Genomic DNA, 19736 nt, shown 5'->3' with positions numbered 1-19736 from the left:
AACAGATTTAATTTAGGCTTTTGCTCGCATGTAAACATTGATCAGCGAACATAAGCAGAAGATCATCTAAACCTGCTATACCCGCATGCACGGTGCCAGAATTTTTTCTCTACCGGTGCTATGGGGGGCTAGACCAATATGTGGGGGTGCTAAGAAAATAATCGATATTCATGCCGTCAGAGTTATTTCATTAAGAAAATGTCTTTTTTTGTTGTTGTTGTTGTTGTTGTTGTTGTTGTTTTATATAAAAACAGCTATGGTACACACAACATTCGATAGAAGTGTAGTTTTAAATTATATTTATATAAGAATAGGCATATTAAAAAAAAAAAAAATAGATATAAGCTTAATACAAGTGACCACAAGGCAACAACAAAAAACTTTTATACGCAAAGGTGAAAGACTTCAGCACTGGAGAGTGATTAAATGTTCACGTCGCGTCTAAAAACGTATGGAAAACGCTGGTCGCGCAACTATCTCATCTTTTCAAAAGTGCTCGGGAGCTTGCGCTTCTGTGGTGTCTACCGTTGCTAAGCAATACGAGCCATACGAAGAAGTTTCAGCAAAGGATAAATGAATTTCTGTCCCTTGCAATAGCTGTGCTACTAGATATATAGAGAATGCGAATCTGACGTCACGCCGCATTGAATTCTGGGTAACTTCTTTATTTATCCGCCATGTTGACAGGATCGCACAGCTTTTCCGTTATTGAGTTTAGTGCAGTAATTTGTTTTCTGTCAAGATTGTGAAAAATGTCACCATTGTATGTTATTAATCCTGCATCGATAAGGGCGATAGTAACTCAGATCAGAAAACAGGACCATGAAAAACGTTTTTTCGCCTTTTCTACGTGTAAAAACACCAAGGGAAACGGGTCGAGGAGATGACGAGAAGATGCCGGATGGCAAATCTATTAATAATGTCACTGATTAAACCCACTGCTTATCACTCAATAAAATAATCACATTGCTAAGTGTTTTTGAAAGTTTAGATTTTTTTTAATTTAATAATTAACATTACCTTTGCGAGTATGACTCTCACTCCGCTTGTGAATTAGCAGAACCTGAACGGGGACATTCTAAAATGCTTAACAAGAAAAACGCTTCATGTGACTTAATGCACAGAGACAAAGACAAAATTCTGTACATATCTATTGTGTGGAGATACGCATATCAAAATATGAACGCAACACGTTTACATGTTAAGCGGTTTCCTCTCATGTAAAGAAAACGCTTAATGTGGCTTAATGCACTGAGACTGTGATATTAAAGAGACCAAACTCTGTACATAGTTTACTAATGCATAAGCCATTTTAAGCATTTTCTTCATAATGGTTTTATAAAGGGAAGAAAATGCTGCGTTCATATTCAGGGCTCATCTGCACATCTTTTAATATCACTGTCTTAGTACATTAAGCCAGCATTTTTAAAATGTCTCCTTGCAGTGAGCCACTACTAAACTGTTCACAAGCTCCTAGGGTTTTGGTTGTCATTTATTGTAATAAATATAAAAATACAGTGTTCGTGTCTGTCTGTCCGCTGAATTTGACCCATAATCTCTGAATCTCCTCCTTCGTTTAAGCATCATTTAAACGTTTCCAACAAATAAATGAATCGACTTCTCTCAGCGTGTTGAACACGGATTTATTTGGATATTCTACCATATGATGGCTGAAGCAGCAGCGAGCGTCCACCGTGCGACACAGTAAACATATCAACATTGTAAACATTGAAAAAATCAAATTATCGTGTGACGCGATAAAATAGCTTCTATTCCCTGATAACGATACCATGAAGAATGTGAATATTCCACTTAATGGCAGAATCAAAACAAAAGGTAAGCAAGTATCTGTATTAATTTAAGTGTAAATAACAGAGGGCGATCCTGCTAAAATGGCGGCGCCGCCCCAGCATGCAACGTGGCGTGACGTAGGTTCGTATTCTTTATTTATGGAGATGAGGAATAAAAACCTGTCCTGTACAGCTATGATCAGCTGTTCGTCCATCTCGGCTGAGCTTTCGATGTTTTGTTACGGAAAGGCTTGCAGCATTGCGCCTGGAAAAAAAACAAGCGCGTCACTTCTGTTATGAACGCGCTTGCCGCTCATCTACATTTGAAAAACGCACTTGAGCGTGCAAAAAACTCATCATGTGAAAGGGCCCTAATGCAGGAAACTGCGCTCACATGAAGTGGAGGTTACTGGCGTCGAAGAAAGGGTCGTCTTGGGTCGAACCTCATTGGTTACACAGCACGTTTGAGCTTCCGGAAGAGGTTTGTTCTTGCGCGTGTAGTAGGTTTGGTTCCGAAGAAGAACGAAAGTCTTGCGGGTTGGAACAACATGAGGGTGAATAATTAATGACAGAATTTTCATTTTGGGGTGAACTAACCCTTTAAACACATTTTTATGGTCCGTACCAAATAAAACTTGGAAATTTGGGTTCAAAGAAATCCAGAATTTGTGCTAAATGTGACATTGTAATGGTGTTCATGCACTCATCTCATAAAAAAGAAAACATCAGGGACACCAAGGACAATAACTATAATAAGGGTAAAGATGTTGTTTTAAAAAATCGTTCTAATTTTAAAAGAATATAAGAGTCCACATAACAACTTTGTTCAGCTGATGAACAATAAAAACATTGACAGCCAATCAGAATCCAACACACTTGAGCATTTAAAGTGGCAGACAACATAACTGCAGTGCGTGCTTATAATAAACAGAATGTTAATATGCGTTGTTGTGGATGCTAATATATATATTGTTATAGTTATATTCAGTTATCATTTTTGGTGTGAGCAACCTTAGCCTCCTAACAAATACCTAGTTAGTAGTCTCACATAGCCAGACATTCATACTGATAGCAGACAGTCTGGAATCCATTGCAGCTTTCATTGGCCAAGGACTGCCCAAGAGGACATCTGACCGACAACCAATCACAGTTTGTTTTGTTCTGCGTCATGTTTGAAAATTTAAAGTCGATGTCCCTGCAATAACAGACCGGCATGAATCTAATAAATTGTTAATTCAAGAATATTGTGCAAGTTTTTTGCAACAATGGCGCCACAAACTTCACATGGTTTTGAAAATCCAATGTTTGGTTGATCCTGATGAGCGCTCATTGTCCCAGTTGTAAACACAATGGCTTTCTTCTTCTATGAGAGGTTAAAGAACCGTTAAAGAATGCGAACTTCGAAACTCCTGAAGTGTTTCCTATTTTGTGTGTGTTATGCATCAGATGTTCAGCCAACGTGATGTCTGAGGCTGAGACTACCTAGGTACATTCATCCAAAGATCACTTTTTGTAGGGAACTTGTTGCCAGCAGAAGCTGACTATGGATTTACTCTGGGTTATATGTTTGTGCCATGGAGCACTCGCCCCATCTCCAAGACAACACATCACTGCTGGCTCTACAGTCACTCACCAAGCGTGACTGTACCCGCACAACAGAGGCATAGATTAGGGCAGAGTTGTTGTGCAATGATGCCACTTATCTCTGAAAGCCTCATTAGTTTAGCAGGCCTATGTCATGTTTCAACAGATCTTGCTTTTCACAGCGCTCTAAACAAATTGACATTGATTGTTCATAGCAGATTTGAAATATTGTGTATATCTTAGGAATAGTTCACCCCCAAAAGTCTTTTAAAGCCCATACAAAAAAAAAAAAAAAAAACTATGGTAGCAAAATGTTAATTTTTACCGATTTAACTTAAATTTACAGTCAAAAAAAAAAGTATTTCCCTAATATTAATATAACAACCTATACTAGTAATATCTGTTTTGTACCTTTGTAATACACTGACAACCACCAAAGACAGGTGGTGATGAGAAAGTCACATGATGAATCAAAGCTCAACACAAGCAGCTTTTCCACAAGGTGAGAAGGAAAATACTAATATACGACACTAAAGTTATGCCATAAACAAATAAAGCATTGGTATTTATCACAATATTCATTTCATATGATAAATGAAGAAGGAAATACATTCCACATATTTGTTAGACATAAAGAATGAATGTAACATAAATTGTTTGTTTACAAGTTAACTCCACGTAGCTACTTTTAAAAAAAAAATTGGTTTTATTCTTACTGGATTGAAATTAATTCACAAAATGAACAATTTAATCAACCTTTTAAAATGTAGTCAAATGTAATTAACATTTAATTTACATCAAAACATTGCATTTTTATTTTTTTAAAGTGCAGCACGACAGAACTTTTATTATGTATAAATTAAAACATGGATGAAGAATATATTGGTTGTCCTGTATGATATTCCAAAAAATAACAATAATATTACTTAGAGAAATACAGTTTTACTGTACAATAGTAATATATTTCTGTCATAATTTCTTCAAGTTAAACTGAACTTTTATTTTGGCAGTATGTCGTGAAGACCTTTGAGTTTCAGTGTGACGTGAACTCACAGAGCAGCTCTGGAGATGAAATTCATGGGGACTGTCCTCATGCAGTGGGACGGCCATGAGCATCAAACATACTTGAGAACACACTCACACGTTGGCACATAGAACATGACAAATGAATATGTGAATGTAAAATGTAAAATTGCAATCCAAGTTTTATTGTCCAACCCTATAGCATCCACTGTAACTTAAAAATTTAAGTAAATTCAAATGTGGTGTCAAAACGCATTTGAAATTAAATTGGAGAAGATTTTCCTTCAATACTGACTTGAATATAGGTCTGTTTTTCAAACAAAACTTCTGATGTTTTCAGAAGAATTAGAATATAGTGCCCAAGTGGTAAGAAATTTTTCTGTAGCTTTTGGTAAACTGTGCTTTTAATTTCAAAATTATGAACAAACGGTAGTAAAAAACCAAAAATACACTCAGATTTTTTTTTCTTTTTGCGGATGTAAGAAAAAGAGAGTTTATTAATTCCACACAAGTGGGTCATAGAACAGTTCTGCACAGTATGTTGTTGTCTAGAACAGCCATTCTGTGTCTCCACCCATTGGTTTTCCAGGATCGCGTTTGGTTTGCATAGTATTATTTTTACCACAAGGCAAGCATAGTGTGTGTATTCACTTTGTGAACACCACCTGACATGTTCTGGCTAAAATTATCGCCAGTATGGAACTGGAAAAAAAGGTTCATTCATGCATGCTCAACCACCATAAGAGCCCTGTTGTAAAATGTTTTTTCCAAGCCATTGACAGATTGGTGTAACGAAAAGATTTCTGAAATAGACTTGAATGCATCAGGATTGTTTTGACACAACTCTACCAAGCACTAAGAACATCAATAGGCTCTTTCTCTTTACAACTATGTTGCGTGTACTCCACCCAATGGATCATTATGTGTATGCTGTGCCTTTTCAACCTCAAAGTTCAGAACTTTCAATTTCAAAGATCAGAACTTTTAACACTGCATCATGAGAAGGTTATAAAACACTAGATTTTATCAGATAGTTTGAGAAATAATATTCGAATGTGGCATAACAGGGTGGAAAAATCACCAACATTTCTTCAAAAATACATTTTAAGAAAATATTTAGTACATACATACTTGAAAATGAATGACTGATATTTAAAACGTTGTAATAGTAAACATTTCCCTCTGTTAGAGATTTTAAAATGAAAAAAAAAATTGAAATTTAAAGGCTAAATTAACTGTATTCCGTGACATTATGAAATTTGTGTTTACTTTTCATTAAATAACACAGATTGAGCTGTAGTAGATGGGTTCTGGAATTTATCAACTCATATATGAAATGAGATGCATTATAATGGAATGTGGCATAACAGAGTGGAAGTAACCAATTAAAAAGTTACATGTAGCTTTTTTTTCTTTTTTTTTTTTTGTATATACAAAGAACTGCATTGAAAATGGAATTTTAAAAACTAAAACTGTTTGTTTGTTCAGCAAAAGAAAAGTGATTAATGAATAATTTCTGTGGAATACTGTTTTGGTTCACAAACTTTATTTGACTCTGAAAACACACACCTTTAGATGATAGAGAGAGAAAGAGTGAGAGAGATATAAGGCTGCGCAGTCCAGGATGGCATACTCTTTGTTGGTCCTGTTGTCCTGGGAGTCTGACGCTGTCAGAACAATAGACCCATTGGCCGTCTGTAACGGACCTCAACTGCCATGTAGACGCCTTTGTTTGCTGCTCAAAGCTTTGGGTTAACCTACTCTGCTCTTGTGAATCTCACTTCTATTTGCTTCTCAGCAAACATGGAATAATTACCAGCACACCTAATCTGTGTTGAACTTTAGTTGTCATCGTGGGCCTGCTTCATTTGCGCACTATCAAATTATGTGGATTCACCTGCAGTTCAGGTTTTAATTGGAATGATTATGACAGCTATTGTTTGACCTATTATGAGACCAATTGAAATGAATTTTAATTATTTTTTTTTACACATACTGTATACACAAAACATGTAATTCAACAGGTTCATCAGGTTGTGGTCAAATCCAGCTCTGTTTGGAATTTCTGACTCAGAATCTGGAGTGTCGCATTTAACACGTGTTTCTACATTCCAAGTAAATATAGACAGCTGCTTTCTTATTAAGCTGTTTATCAGGTATGTTATGCTGCTGGAGAAATGGTGTATGCATGTTTGTTTAGACCAGTTTTCACAGATGAGCAAAGATTGTTTTGCTATGGATAAACAGTGTTATCTTCTCTGGAGCTGTGTAACTAGCTATGTGTGTCTGGTGTTATGAAAACAGAAGTTAAAGCTACTCCTAATGTTTCAGTAAGCATTTATAGTCCATATCTATTGGCTTTGAGGCTAATCTATAGCTTTGAGGATCTATATGCTAGTGCACTCCTAAAACTTGACAAAATAAACTTTATAGCAGATATATCATCTTGTTCACTGGGGCATTTTTATCCAATAAAATGCTCTTTAGAGTCAGTAGGTCCCTCCATCATTTGACACTGACTAGAATTAGCAAGTAATAAGTAAATGGTTTTGCCACACTGAGGTGAACTCCTGATTTCAAAAGAGTATTTCCCACCCCAAGGAAAGAAAAGGCATTTGATAATCCAGATGTGAGAGTGTGTTACTCTGAGAGGATATATGCCACAAATTATCTGAGTAATCTTGCTCTCTCTCTTTTTTTTATTTATTTTTTTTAGGTTTTTTGATTATTAAATGGCAACATGTCAGTAATTCGATCAATGTTTCATCTCTATCTTTTTAGAAGCAGCGGAGGAGTTCTTTGAGTATGATGCTGAGGAGTTCCTGGTGTTCCTGACACTCCTGATCACAGAAGGACGGACTCCAGAATGTTCCGTAAAGGGGCGGACCGAGGGTGTTCACTGCCCACCCGCCCAGTCTGCTATGCCTGTCATCAACAAACATGAATGCAGCGACAAAATACCACAGGTGGGTTGCACCCGAGGTGGGGCATGCAGTTAAAAAATATGAGATGTTAAGATGCATCCAATTATTATGCATTTCTGTTGTCATCAGTATAACAGCTGGACATCAATTCAACTTTTTCAACTCTTGGTCTTTATTAACAGGGACAGACAAACAATCATGTCTGGAAACCTGATTGAAAACTGTGTTTTCAATCAGGTTTGCAATTCCATTTTTTTTTTCCATTAGTGACAAGGAAATTGCACATCACCTTTAGGTTGTTGTGCATACTGTTTCGGTTATTTCGCATCTTGTGTAATGTAGTAAAGAAAAAAAACTTTTTTTCCCAATACAGTGTCGTCAGGCAAGGAGAACAAGGTCAGAGGTCATGTTACTATGGCGCAATCACATCCCCATCATGATCGAGGTGATGCTGCTTCCTGACTGTTGCTATAGCGATGAAGGCCCGACCACAGACTGCACGGACCTAAATGACCCAGCAATAAAGCAAGATGCGCTCTTACTAGAGAGATGGACTTTACAGCCAGTGCCCAGACAGTAAGACATATACTCGTCACTTACAGTACTTCTAATATACATTCTTTCACACAGGTCTAGAGAGATTTAATGAAATGGTTTTGGTATTTGTTGCAGGAGTGGAGATCGATTTATTGAGGAGAAAACCTTGCTGTTGGCCGTGCGTTCCTACGTGTTTTTCTCGCAGCTCAGCGCGTGGCTCAGTGCCTCTCACGGGCTTGTACCTAGAAACATCCTTTACAGGTAACATACTCAACACATAAACAATTTCTTCGTCCGTATTCAACTTACAAGTTGTCAGTTACGCTTTCTTCCTAAGTTGAAGACGGAAGGCGGTCTGGTGGAAGCTAGATATTTTACTTTATAACTTGTTAAAATATGGATATTTTTCTTACACAAACACATCGCTTCGCTTCAGAAGGACTTTATGAATATTATTGGTATTGAATAAAATATAAATATATATTTAAAATTAGCATTTCTCTAGGATTCTCAGTAGGTTTTGGAGCACGGCCTATGTGTATGTTGGTGATTCCATGGGGCTTGTTCATGAAACATAAGCAGAAAAATAATACTGTGTAAATGGTTCATAAAACCATCCAAAAGAGACAGGAAGTCAGGACAGTCAACAGAGAAAGGAAGAAAGACCTTACATTGTTTTTTGACAATTCTATTTGCTATATTTTGCAGAATAAGTGCAGCTGATGAAGAACTGATATGGAACTTCTCACAAACACCCTCTGAACATGCCTTCCCTGTCCCAAACGTGTCCCATAGTGTCGCTCTCAAAGTGCGGGTTCAGTCTTTGCCCCGCCAGCCCAAATACCCTGTACTCAAATGTAGCATCCACTCAGGTCTAGCTTTTTTGGGCAAGAGAGGCCTGGAGCGGAGTGAGGGTGGCAACCATGCTGGAGAGAACCACGGTTCCCTCCGTCTGCCAGGATCTCCACTCTTCTCCAGACCACTACGCCCTTCTCCACCTCCTCACAGCCCTCTTAACACCCGTAAATGCCCCTCTCGCCCTGAGTCCCCTCTCCCACCAGGCAAAGCAGTCAAGTGGCTGTATTCTCGGCTGAATGGCGGTGTGGACGCCCCCCCTACGGAGGCGTATAACTTGTGTACTAATGGGGCAGAGAGCCCAAAGACCTCAAGCATGGAGTCACCAATTCGTGGTTTTAAATCCCTGTCCATCACCGACCCTTTAGTTACCCGCAGTCCGAGCCCCAGGTCCATCTCAGGTGAAACCAACCCCCTCATTGGCTCCCTGCTTCAGGAGAGACAGGAAGTCATTGCTCGCATTGCTCAGCGACTGAATTTCTGCGACCCTACAGCTCCCCATCTCCCTGATGCTCTCTTTACTTCTCAAGAACCTCCAGGACACAAAACAACCTGGAACTCATCACAGGATAAGGAGCGCTTGAAGAAATCCAAAGAACCCCTCTTCCCAGTCCCCCAACCTCAAAACCACCATGGAACCAGTCCAGAAATCCCTGAGAGGAGCCGGTCTTCTCTCTTTGACACCCCCTTGAGCCCTAGAAGTAGAACACGGCTGGATGGAGTCGACCGCGAATCAAAAACTTCCCCAAAACTCTCTACATGTAGGCGCCTGGTACTCAGTGACCAGTCCGCAGAGGGTTCGCTGATTGCAGATGCTGTTCAGGACATTTCGAGGTTGATTCAGGAGCGCCTGCAACATTCCTACAGTCTCCTGAATGGCACCTATAAAGTGAAGACCTCTCACAACGAACAGGTTGGCGCAAACCACGGAGCCCAGACAAATGGCTTTGTATCACCACCAAGCCATAAGAAATTTTCAAGTGCACCCAATGGTGTGGCAAGCACAGATCCTCGGATGTCTCAAGCAACAAAATGTTGCAGATCTCCTGAATCTAGTCGCAGTAAGCGAGACTGTTCCCCTAGACCACTAGCCGTGGCCAGCTCAAAACTTGAAGACCACAGCGTCACAAAATCACAGCCTTTAACGGCAAGTAATCACCAACAGTATGCCAGTAGAGAGTCCTGGACCTCCTTGAAAAACAACTCTAGCCATGCAAGCTCTCCTCAGGAGAATGGACTGACCCAGACTGGATACCTCCAGCCCTCCAAGACCCAAGAGACAATCCATGAGAAAGGTGCAGAAAAGCATGTCCGGGATGGGTCTACTTGTCCTGAGAAGGATGAGAACCAGGAGCCCTGGGCATCCCCCTCTAGCACACCAGCCAACCTTACCTTCAACATCTCTAGTCCTGCCCATTCCCCTGCCCAGAACAATTATACAGTGAGTTGATATGTCTTTCCTACCTTACGATTTTTTAAGTTCAAGAGTGTTTTGTTTTAAAACCTTTTCGTGTCATGTCATACCAATGTTAATATGCTTTTAGTTCATGTGGAGAGTTTTGAATCCATTCCTTTGAAACCCAGTCTATCAGAGCACTTACATTGCCTAATGTCCTCTGCTGAATTTCTCCTCCTTGTCTTTTTAATAACAGAGACACCCTCCCTCCCCTCTGAAGCCATGCAGTAACTGGAAGATACAGAATCGCCACTCCATAGACGGAACTGCAACAAAAGCCTTCCACCCCTGCACAGGCCTACCTCTCCTCTCCAGCCCTGTAAGAGCGCAGATCCCTCTGTTTCCCTCCAACACATAGAGTATAGCACAGCATCTTATTGAAAGGGACCCAAACCCTTTGTGCCTGTGACTCATCTAGCCTCACATCTGAAGCACTTCTTGTTTGTCTCAGTGCTGTCCACAGAGTTTCTGTGCTTCCTAAATGACACGCTAATGAAGTCACATGGGCCAGAATAGACTTATAATAATAACTTCCTCCCTGTAACTCAAGTTTTTAATAATACTTCCCATTAATACTCTTAGTAAATTAAGCCACGAGTGTTTTCAAATCATACCGATATCAGTTTTGCTCTGTGGACTGAGTTCTGATTTGTGCCATATGACTCAAGCACTTTCACTGTGTGTGGGAGTTTGGTGCTGTTACTCCAGATGAGTGGTGCTCTCGTTCTCTCAGATGAGATCCACTCAGATGTAATTCTCATACTTTCTATTGGTTTTCATTAAATGTTACAAACAACTGAACTGTTTTGTTCAGCATTTTCTCAAAGACATAAACAGACTAAAAAAAGATCAGAAAAAAGAACTATGTTTTCCTCTTTTTTGACATACCATGATGACTATGATTTTGTCATCCTTTTTGGTCCTGAAACAACATTCCTATCAACCAGTCAGATTAGGTTAGGTTTGATCTGGGATCGATGCATGAACAACCTTTTCATCTACCAATAATTTCCCATGGATTTCATGGGTAGTTGATGTTGAGGGTTAGGGATAAGAATAGGCAAAAATGTAAGGGTTAGTTCACCCAAAAATGAAAATAATGTTATTTATTACTCAACCTCATGACACTCTACACATGTAAGACCTTCGTTCATCTTCGGAACACAGATTAAGATATTTTTGATGAAATCCGATAGGCCTCTATTGCCAGCAAGTTAATTTACACTTTTAATGCCCAGAAAGGTACCAAAAACATATTTAAAACAGTTCATGTGACTCAAGTGGTTCTACCTTAATATTATAAAGCGACGAGAATACTTTTTGTGTGCCAAAAAAAAAAAAAATAATGACTTTTCAGCAATATCTAGTGATGGGCAATTTCAAAACACTGCTTTGAAGCTTTTGTTTCGAATCAGTGGTTCGGATCGCGTGTCAAACTGCCAGACTGCTGAAATCACGTGACTTTGGCGCTCCGTACCACTGATTCGAATCAAAAGATTCAAAGAAGTGTTTTGAAATCGCCCATCACTAGATACTGTTGAGAAATCGTTATTTTTTGGCACACAAAAAGTATTCTCGTCGCTTTATAATATTAAGGTAGAACCACTGTAGTCACATGAACTGTTTTAAAGATGTTTTTAGTACCTTTCTGGGCACTGAAAGTGTAAATTATCTTGCTGGCAATGGAGGCCTCACTGAGCCATCAGATTTTATCAAAAATATCTTAATTTGTGTTCCGAAGATGAACGAAGTCTTACGGGTGTTGAGCATAATTTTCATGTTTGGGTGAACTAACACTTTAACACATGGCAATAACCAAACAGAGTAAAGATTGGATAGTGAGATACAATAATTGGACCTTCGCTGATGGGACCATATTTCCCCTATACTAGTGTCCCTCCACTGGCTTTCCGTTAAATTCAGGATTAATTTTTAAAATTCTCTTGTTTGTATATAAGGCATTGTCTGGTTCCAAACTTTGGAATAGTCTCCCCATTTCATGTGAGGTTTGCTTCTTCATTTGGCATTTTTAAATCTACTCGTAAATTATATTGGATCAGTTTATATTGTGTTTAAACGTGCTTTATAAATAAATGTTGTTCTTGTTGATGATATACCACGGTATTATCATCTGATACTATATCGTAGCACACACAATATTTTCTGATTTACAAAAGCTTCAAGCTCTTGTGTATATTAAATATAAAAAATAAATTACAAAAATAAAAATCTAGACAGTAAATAAACATATGTACAAGTGTAAATTGGGTACATTGTTTTGTAAGGGTTCAAATAGATATTTATGTAATGTACATTTAGCAAGTGGTCACAACCTTGCAAAACAAAGATGTAAATGTGTTCATCTGCTTCCTCCTTTTTTCCCCTCAGGTTCCTCAAAGAAAAAGCCAGACAGGATATTTTGATTTAGACACATCGCTGATTCATTGCAGAGGTGTGCCATGGGCAACCAATAAGAGGTATGACTTTTTTTTTCCTCACTTTATTTCCTGCTATAGTGCCATTGTTCCAAATTTCACTGACATTTCCTTTACTGAGACTTTTCTACATACACTGCCATCTGCTGTGCACACATACACTAGAGTTATCCCTAAAGCTACAGACTACCCAAAATGGCTGACTGAATTTTGTGTGTGTGTTTGCAGGGTTTTGAAAAGATCACAAGACTGTGATGAGTCTCAGCAGCAGATCCTCAGTGCCAGCGCTCCACCCGCCAGCCTCAGCCTTTTGGGGAACTTTGAGGTAGATGAACAAATTATTTCACACACAGACACACACACACACACATGTTGTTATATGTGGCATAGGCGTAATGGTTTTACTGTACAAACTGTATATTCTATCCCCCTACACTAACTCTACTCCTAAAACTACCCATCACAGAAAACTTTATGCATTTTTTGAATTTCAAAAAAACACAGTTAAAGCCATTTGGTTTACAAGGACACAGGAAGTGTCCTCATATGTTGTAACACCCATGTCATTATACTCATTTGTGTCCTCAAAAACCACATATGCCAGAACACACACACACACACAAACATACTTACTTATCTAAATGGGGACATTGCATGGACTACTGTCATTTTTATATACAGCTAGTTAAAAAATACTGTTACCTAACCCACACTATAACCCTAACAGAAAACTTCCAGCATTTTTATAATTTAATTAAATTATTTGGTTTATTTTTATACATTTTTTCCCAAATGAGCACATACCCAGATGACAGATGTTTCTTTGTGTGTGTTGATATGTATATCTGTGTGTTTTTGTGTAGGAGTGTGTTCTGAATTACCGCTTGGAGCCGTTGGGCACTGTTGAGGGTTTCACAGCAGAGGTGGGCGCCAGCGGAACCTTCTGCCCCAGTCACATGACCTTACCTGTGGACGTGTCATTCTACAGCGTCTCTGATGATAACGCACCTTCCCCCTACATGGTAGTGACCCAAGCTGAGTTTCTTACATATTTTGTGTACTTGTTTTGAATATGTTAAGGTAAAATTTCTTAGGCAGTATTTTGAATACTGCCCAAAATACCCCACTTTTTTTTTTTTTTTTTGAGGTTGGTATAGTTGTGCAAAGACAGAAATGTAATACAAACATCTGTTAAGGAGGCAATAATAATTTTTTTAATGATTTAAAAGGCTCATACTATATCTTGATTGAATTCTCTGGCTTCTCTCCAGGGTGTCATAAACTTGGAGTCCCTTGGTAAGAGGGGATATCGAGTACCTCCTTCAGGAACCATTCAAGTGGTAAGATTCATCAGATTATTTTAAATACATACTTAACTATCTGCTTACACACTATGTGTCATGGTAATGACACACTTTTGCAAATGAGTAATAACCACTCACAAGTGTGTGTAATAATCATCAGACAGTCCTGTGAGAACAAAGGATAATGTCAACCATTAAAATTGTTTACAGATGCGCCCTCTACTGGTGAATGTGTAGGAATTACATTTACATGTAAACAGAGCAATAGAAAAAAAAAAAAAATGAATCACTTACTAACCTTTCATATCTGGTGTAAATCTTAAAACAATAATAAAAGGAACAGACTTTTCCACGGTAACTGACATTATGACACAAATGTTTTCGATACTTGTGCTTGGAAGATTCCTTTAAATTCTTTGATTTTCATTAGTCATGAACAAATTACTCCGATTCACTGTTTTTAATTAATGATTTTGGAGGATTGTGAAATAAAAGTTATTTTATTAGAGGTTTTGATTGTTTCCCTACCCATGTGTTAATGATAAAATGCTCACTGACTGTTACTGTAAATGTTTCTGGATCTGCATGCATGTTTTCTGCTTTGGATTCTGTAGCTTTGATGCTCAGCGGATGTTTTATCTTGTCTCTGTATGTCAGACCTTATTTAATCCCAATAAGACAGTGGTGAAGATGTTTGTGGTGATGTATGATCTGAGAGAAATGCCCGCCAGCCATCAGACATTCCTGCGGCAGAGAACCTTCTCAGTCCCAGTCAAACGCGAGTTCAATGGACATAACAACAAAAAGCCGTCCCCACTGGGGCAAGGACGAACCCTCCGCTACCTCGTCCATCTGAGGTCAGTATCATGGCGTGAAGTCCTCACTTATTTTCAATCATGCATACAGGGCTTAAATGCTCAGTGTTTACTGTCAAATCGTCATAGAGTTTTTGGTCTAGAACACACTTTCACAAAAGGTACCTTGTGGCCTCGACATTCCTATTCATGATGTATACTTATTTTAACTAGGAGCCCCCAGAAGTTGTATTATAAGGTGTGTGTAAATGCAGTCCTTATTAGAGCAAGTCTGTTCATTTGGCAGCCATTTTGGAAACACCTCCAGGCAGCTATTTTCTAGTCATGAAAGTACAGCTTTTATCTTGAATGAGGATTCAAATCTCCAAAGCTGTTTGTCAGGATTACCTTTCACAAAAAAAAAATCGACGCACTGATTTTTCGGCCACTGAAAACTGAACACAAACTGCAACGTACAAAACCCAAAAACCTTTTACATGTATAAAAACAGCATACAAGTGAAATGGGTATAATTATATTTAATGTAAATGTTGACTGATGGTGATATCTAGCCAAAAAGAGCTTGAATTTACAGTACATGTGAAATGTGAAAGGTTTTGAGTTTTAGTTTTTAGAAGGTGATACCGGTTTTCCTAGTAATAAATTCATACAGATACATTTAATTTAAACAATATAAAAATATTATTGGAGCCTGCATACACACCATTTAAAGGGTTAGTTCAACCAAAAATGAAAATTCTGTCATTTAGTACTCACCTTCATGTCGTTCCACACCCGTAAGTCCTTCGTTCATCTTCGGAACACAAATTAAGATATTTTTGATGAAATCCGACAGGAATATGACTCGTCTATAGGCAGCAATTTAACCACCACTTTCAAGGCCTAGAAAGGTACTAAAGACAGTTAAAACAGTCGACGTGACTGCACTGGTTCAACCTTAATTTTATGACGTGATGAGAATACTTTTTGTGCGCAAAAACAAACAAACAAAAAAAAAAAACGACTTTATTCAACAAATATATTCTCTTCTGCATCATTCTCATACACTATTTACGTCCAGCATTTCCAGGTTCTACGTCAGAACGCCGTCATTATTGGCCGGCTCCTGCGTCAACATCACACGAATGCATCATGCTGCTCACGTGAACAGCCTCTGCTGATACTGAGCCTGCGTTCTGACGTAGAACCTGGAAGCGCTGAACGTAAACAGCGTAACGATGTCTTTAGTACTTTTCTGGGCCTTGAAAATGGTGGTTAAATTGCTGTCTATAGATGAGTCATATACCTCTCGGATTTCATCAAAAATATCTTCATTTGTGTTCTTACGGGTGTGGAACGACATGAGGGTGAGTAGTTAATGACAGAATTTTCATTTTTTGGTGAACTAACCCTTTAAAGGTAATAAGTGCAATCACTTTTGGAAAAAATATATAACTTAGATTGATATTTATATAGTAATAACGATAATGTAACTATATATGAATGTAATTCATAGTTGTTCCATATTAAAAATTAGCATTTTGGGTTTCAGATTTAGGCCCAGTGGCCCATGAATTTTCGGTGCATCACTCATGTAGATATTTCTCATGTGTTCAACCCATATAAATAGAATAAGTGAGTAGAATTAGCATGAAATTAGTGAGGAAAAGGTCCCTGGAAAGAGCAGCCTAGGCATTGATTTATTTTTTATAATTTAATGTATAATTAAAAATAATTTTAATTATTAATAATTCAATTATTATTTAGACCACTGCTGCATAAATAGCATGAAATGCTTTTTTTCAGTGCTTATCAGTCCTTTTCAATTTACTGGATAAGAATCTTTTAAAGATTTTTTAACGGAGTGTCTATTCACACTAAGGCCGGTTTCACACCACAAGCATCAGCGGCGCGTGAGCGTGAACTGCAGCTGCAGAGACGCGCGAGTATTCACACTGGAAGCGTTTGTACAGCGTCACAGCAGCGGCTCCAAGCTGCATATAAAGTGAGCATTTCTTTACAAAGACAGCTATAAATTAGTTTTTACAACTTTGTGTTTTACATCATCTGCCACGTGCACGTTTACAACACAGCAAACTCGGCGGGAAAAAAAAAAAGCCTGCAAACTCGGGTTTGATTCGGGTATGCTAGAGCCTACAGCTGTCTGTGTAATAACTAAAATAATGTTTATGTATCATATTTTCTGGCCAGTTTACTTTAGTTTTTTTATAAAAACACCATACTTTAACCTAAACTGAATAATTAAAAACAAGTTTAAATGAGTAAATCTTCTATATAAATATTTTTTAATATTAATTTTCTTTCCTGACATACTCCAATTCTTGTTAAAACACACTAGATATGCTTATTCTGTGCATCTTGAGCACTTTTTGTGTGAAATCATATTTATTTTGTCCATCAAAGGTGTTCTTTCACTTTAATTGAGCATTAGCAGCGCAGCAAAAATAGACCCAGCGCCGGAACAATCGCGGCTCTGCTGCTTCTGCTCTGCTCCTGCTACGCGCTGCCGTGCAGCCTCTGCGTGCGGTGTGAATGCTCTCATCTGTTAATATGGGCGCTGAAAAAAATACACGCTGCTTACGCTCTGCTGACGCATGCGGTGTAAAACCGGCCTAAGTGTAAATTGTTTGCAGAGGCTATTTACACTAACTCCGCCTACCACTGTCTGGTTAGGCCAGACAAAATTATAAAAGAAACCTGCCAAATAACAGATTCAGTGGCATGGAGAGTAAGGCGGGTGGTGGTAACTTTTGATGCAGTCGAGCCGTTTCTCCCTTTTCCCATAGAGACAGAGCTACATGCGTCATAATCTGAAAACCACGCCCACCGGGGGGGAAAACAATCCAACCGTCTCCATTGACTTTGTATTGCGTGAGGCTGCCTCCTTGTCATTTATGACTTATAACAAAAAACAGAACAACGTCTAAAAGCTGCTATGTGACAAGGTGTACAGAAAACAAGCTAAAAAAAACCCAGATCCAAAAACCCAGAAGTTTTTATAAGCTGTCGACCCAAAAAACGAGCGTTTAAGGACTAAAAAGTGGATACAGGCGATTGAGACAGAGCACGACATGTCATATTACTATGAGAACTACGCCCACTGCAGGGTAACGTAATCAGCGACAGGAAATACAATATATAAAACTGACATTTGGATATTTGACTTAACAGTGACAAAATGTTTACTGCACACGTAGGCTTACTGAGTGTCAGGATCCCAAAATGTACCCATTCCTCCTGCTGATGCTTCACGTCTTATTGCCTGTATCGACTTTTGTCTCCTTAAAGGCTGGCTTTTACGGTTCGGTAGCTTATAAAAACTTAGTTCTGGGTGTTTTTTAGCTTGTTTGCTGTACACCTTGTAACACAGCAGCTTTAAGGCATTGTTCTGTTTTTTGTTATAAGTCAGAAATGATGAGGAGGCAGCCTCACGCAATACAAAGTCAATGGAGACGGTTGGATTGTTTTCCCCCCCGGTGTGGGCGTGGCCTAAATGCGCTCTGTCTATATTGCATATCAGATCAAAAAGATTTAATTTTAAATAAAAATGAAGAAAATGCACGAAAAGTGGAAAGAAAGTACCTAACAGATATTTAATAGTAGGAATAAAGTTTTATTGTGTAGGGTCAGGAGTAGGTGTGGGGATGGCTTTATTGTCCTAATAAGGCCGCATCCATTTAATGATTTTAATAAATATAATCATTTACACTCAATATGTTGTTATTATTGCATACTGTTGTATAATGTACTATAATACACAAGTGCAAATGGTATCTAACAAATATTTATACTTAAAAAATACAGCTATTTTCACTTAGTGTAAATAGCATCTATCGCTATTTGCACTTGGCATTTAACACTATTTGCACTTAGTGCAAGATTTTTAATTTTATGTCAGGCACCAACCTTTTTAAAAAACACATTCAAATAATGATACTTTTTCAGTTTAATGTTTTGTATAGTATCAATAATGTCTCCCATTAAAAAAAAAGTGGCCCTTTTGAAATAAGACTCCACCAAGGATTCAACATTCTGAGCCATCAAACGCCCCCTTGAGGAAGACAAAGAAACTGGTAGCTTGCTGTATTTGCCACCTAGTGGTTTAAACAAAATATGTCTGATCAGTTGTTGTATGCATGACACTAGTCTTATTAACTGTTTGCTCTTTCTTTCTTTCTATCATCCATCTGTCTCTCAGGTTCCAGAGCTCCAAATCTGGAAAGATCTACCTCCATCGGGATATCCGGCTCCTTTTCTCCCGTAAATCCATGGAAGTGGACAGTGGTGCTGCCTATGAGCTCAAGTCATTCACAGAGTCACCTGCCGACCCCCCTTTCTCTCCCAGATGCTAATTTAATCTAGTCTAGTCTATTCTGATCTTAATCCAGCATAGGGGCCTTACTATACTAAATCAAAATCTGTCATCTTCTAATATGGGAATTAAAAATAGAGAAGCCCACTAACGCACACTAATGCCCCTTTCCTAAAAATACACACCAATGAATCATTAGTGCTTTGGTTTAAAACAACAGATCAGTGGGAGTTCATTTAGGTTTATTACCAGATGTTTGGCATGGGGTGAGCAGACATGGTGCAGAAAAACTAAATCCATGGACCATTTTTTTTTTTTTTTTTTTTTTTAAACAAAAGTCAAGTAACTGAATAACTGCAAGGATGTTTGAAGAGCACTGTGTTTTTTCACCACAACTGGAAGAAAATGAGTTTTGTTCAATTACTTTTTTCTTTGTACTGTTACCAACCACTTTAATCGGAAGTGTTGCAATAGAAAAACAAATATCTTACTAGCATAGTGTTTACATATTTACTTTTTTGTCATCAGTTATTTAATATTTAAATTGAACTTTCATTTACTGCACATGTGATGCCTGTTGTGCAAAACATTATGATGTAGTGCAAGATATGTTTCAATCATACCATGTATTTTTGTCTTTCAAATTCAGATCTTAAATAAAAGAATTATATATTGTATCTATAAAATTACCTTTAAGCATG

The 19736-nt window shown here is 38.2% G+C and overlaps 1 protein-coding gene across 1 annotated transcript in view; it reads left to right on the top strand.

Moving 5' to 3' along the window:
- Nucleotides 1–19736, top strand: part of atosa (atos homolog A) — a 50357-nt gene extending 30621 nt beyond the window's left edge. Inside the window, exons 2-12 of the mRNA XM_051869883.1 lie at nt 7179–7363; nt 7695–7897; nt 7994–8119; nt 8567–10154; nt 10366–10488; nt 12558–12646; nt 12833–12929; nt 13468–13626; nt 13876–13944; nt 14566–14765; nt 18922–19736. Coding sequence (XP_051725843.1) covers nt 7179–7363; nt 7695–7897; nt 7994–8119; nt 8567–10154; nt 10366–10488; nt 12558–12646; nt 12833–12929; nt 13468–13626; nt 13876–13944; nt 14566–14765; nt 18922–19075 — 2993 coding nt within the window. The 3' untranslated portion in view covers nt 19076–19736. The remainder of the gene's footprint in view (nt 1–7178; nt 7364–7694; nt 7898–7993; nt 8120–8566; nt 10155–10365; nt 10489–12557; nt 12647–12832; nt 12930–13467; nt 13627–13875; nt 13945–14565; nt 14766–18921) is intronic.

Source organism: Ctenopharyngodon idella, chromosome 18, assembly GCF_019924925.1.
Source record: "Ctenopharyngodon idella isolate HZGC_01 chromosome 18, HZGC01, whole genome shotgun sequence".
Lineage (NCBI taxonomy): Eukaryota > Metazoa > Chordata > Actinopteri > Cypriniformes > Xenocyprididae > Ctenopharyngodon > Ctenopharyngodon idella.
This window is presented reverse-complemented; position numbering and strand designations above follow the sequence as displayed.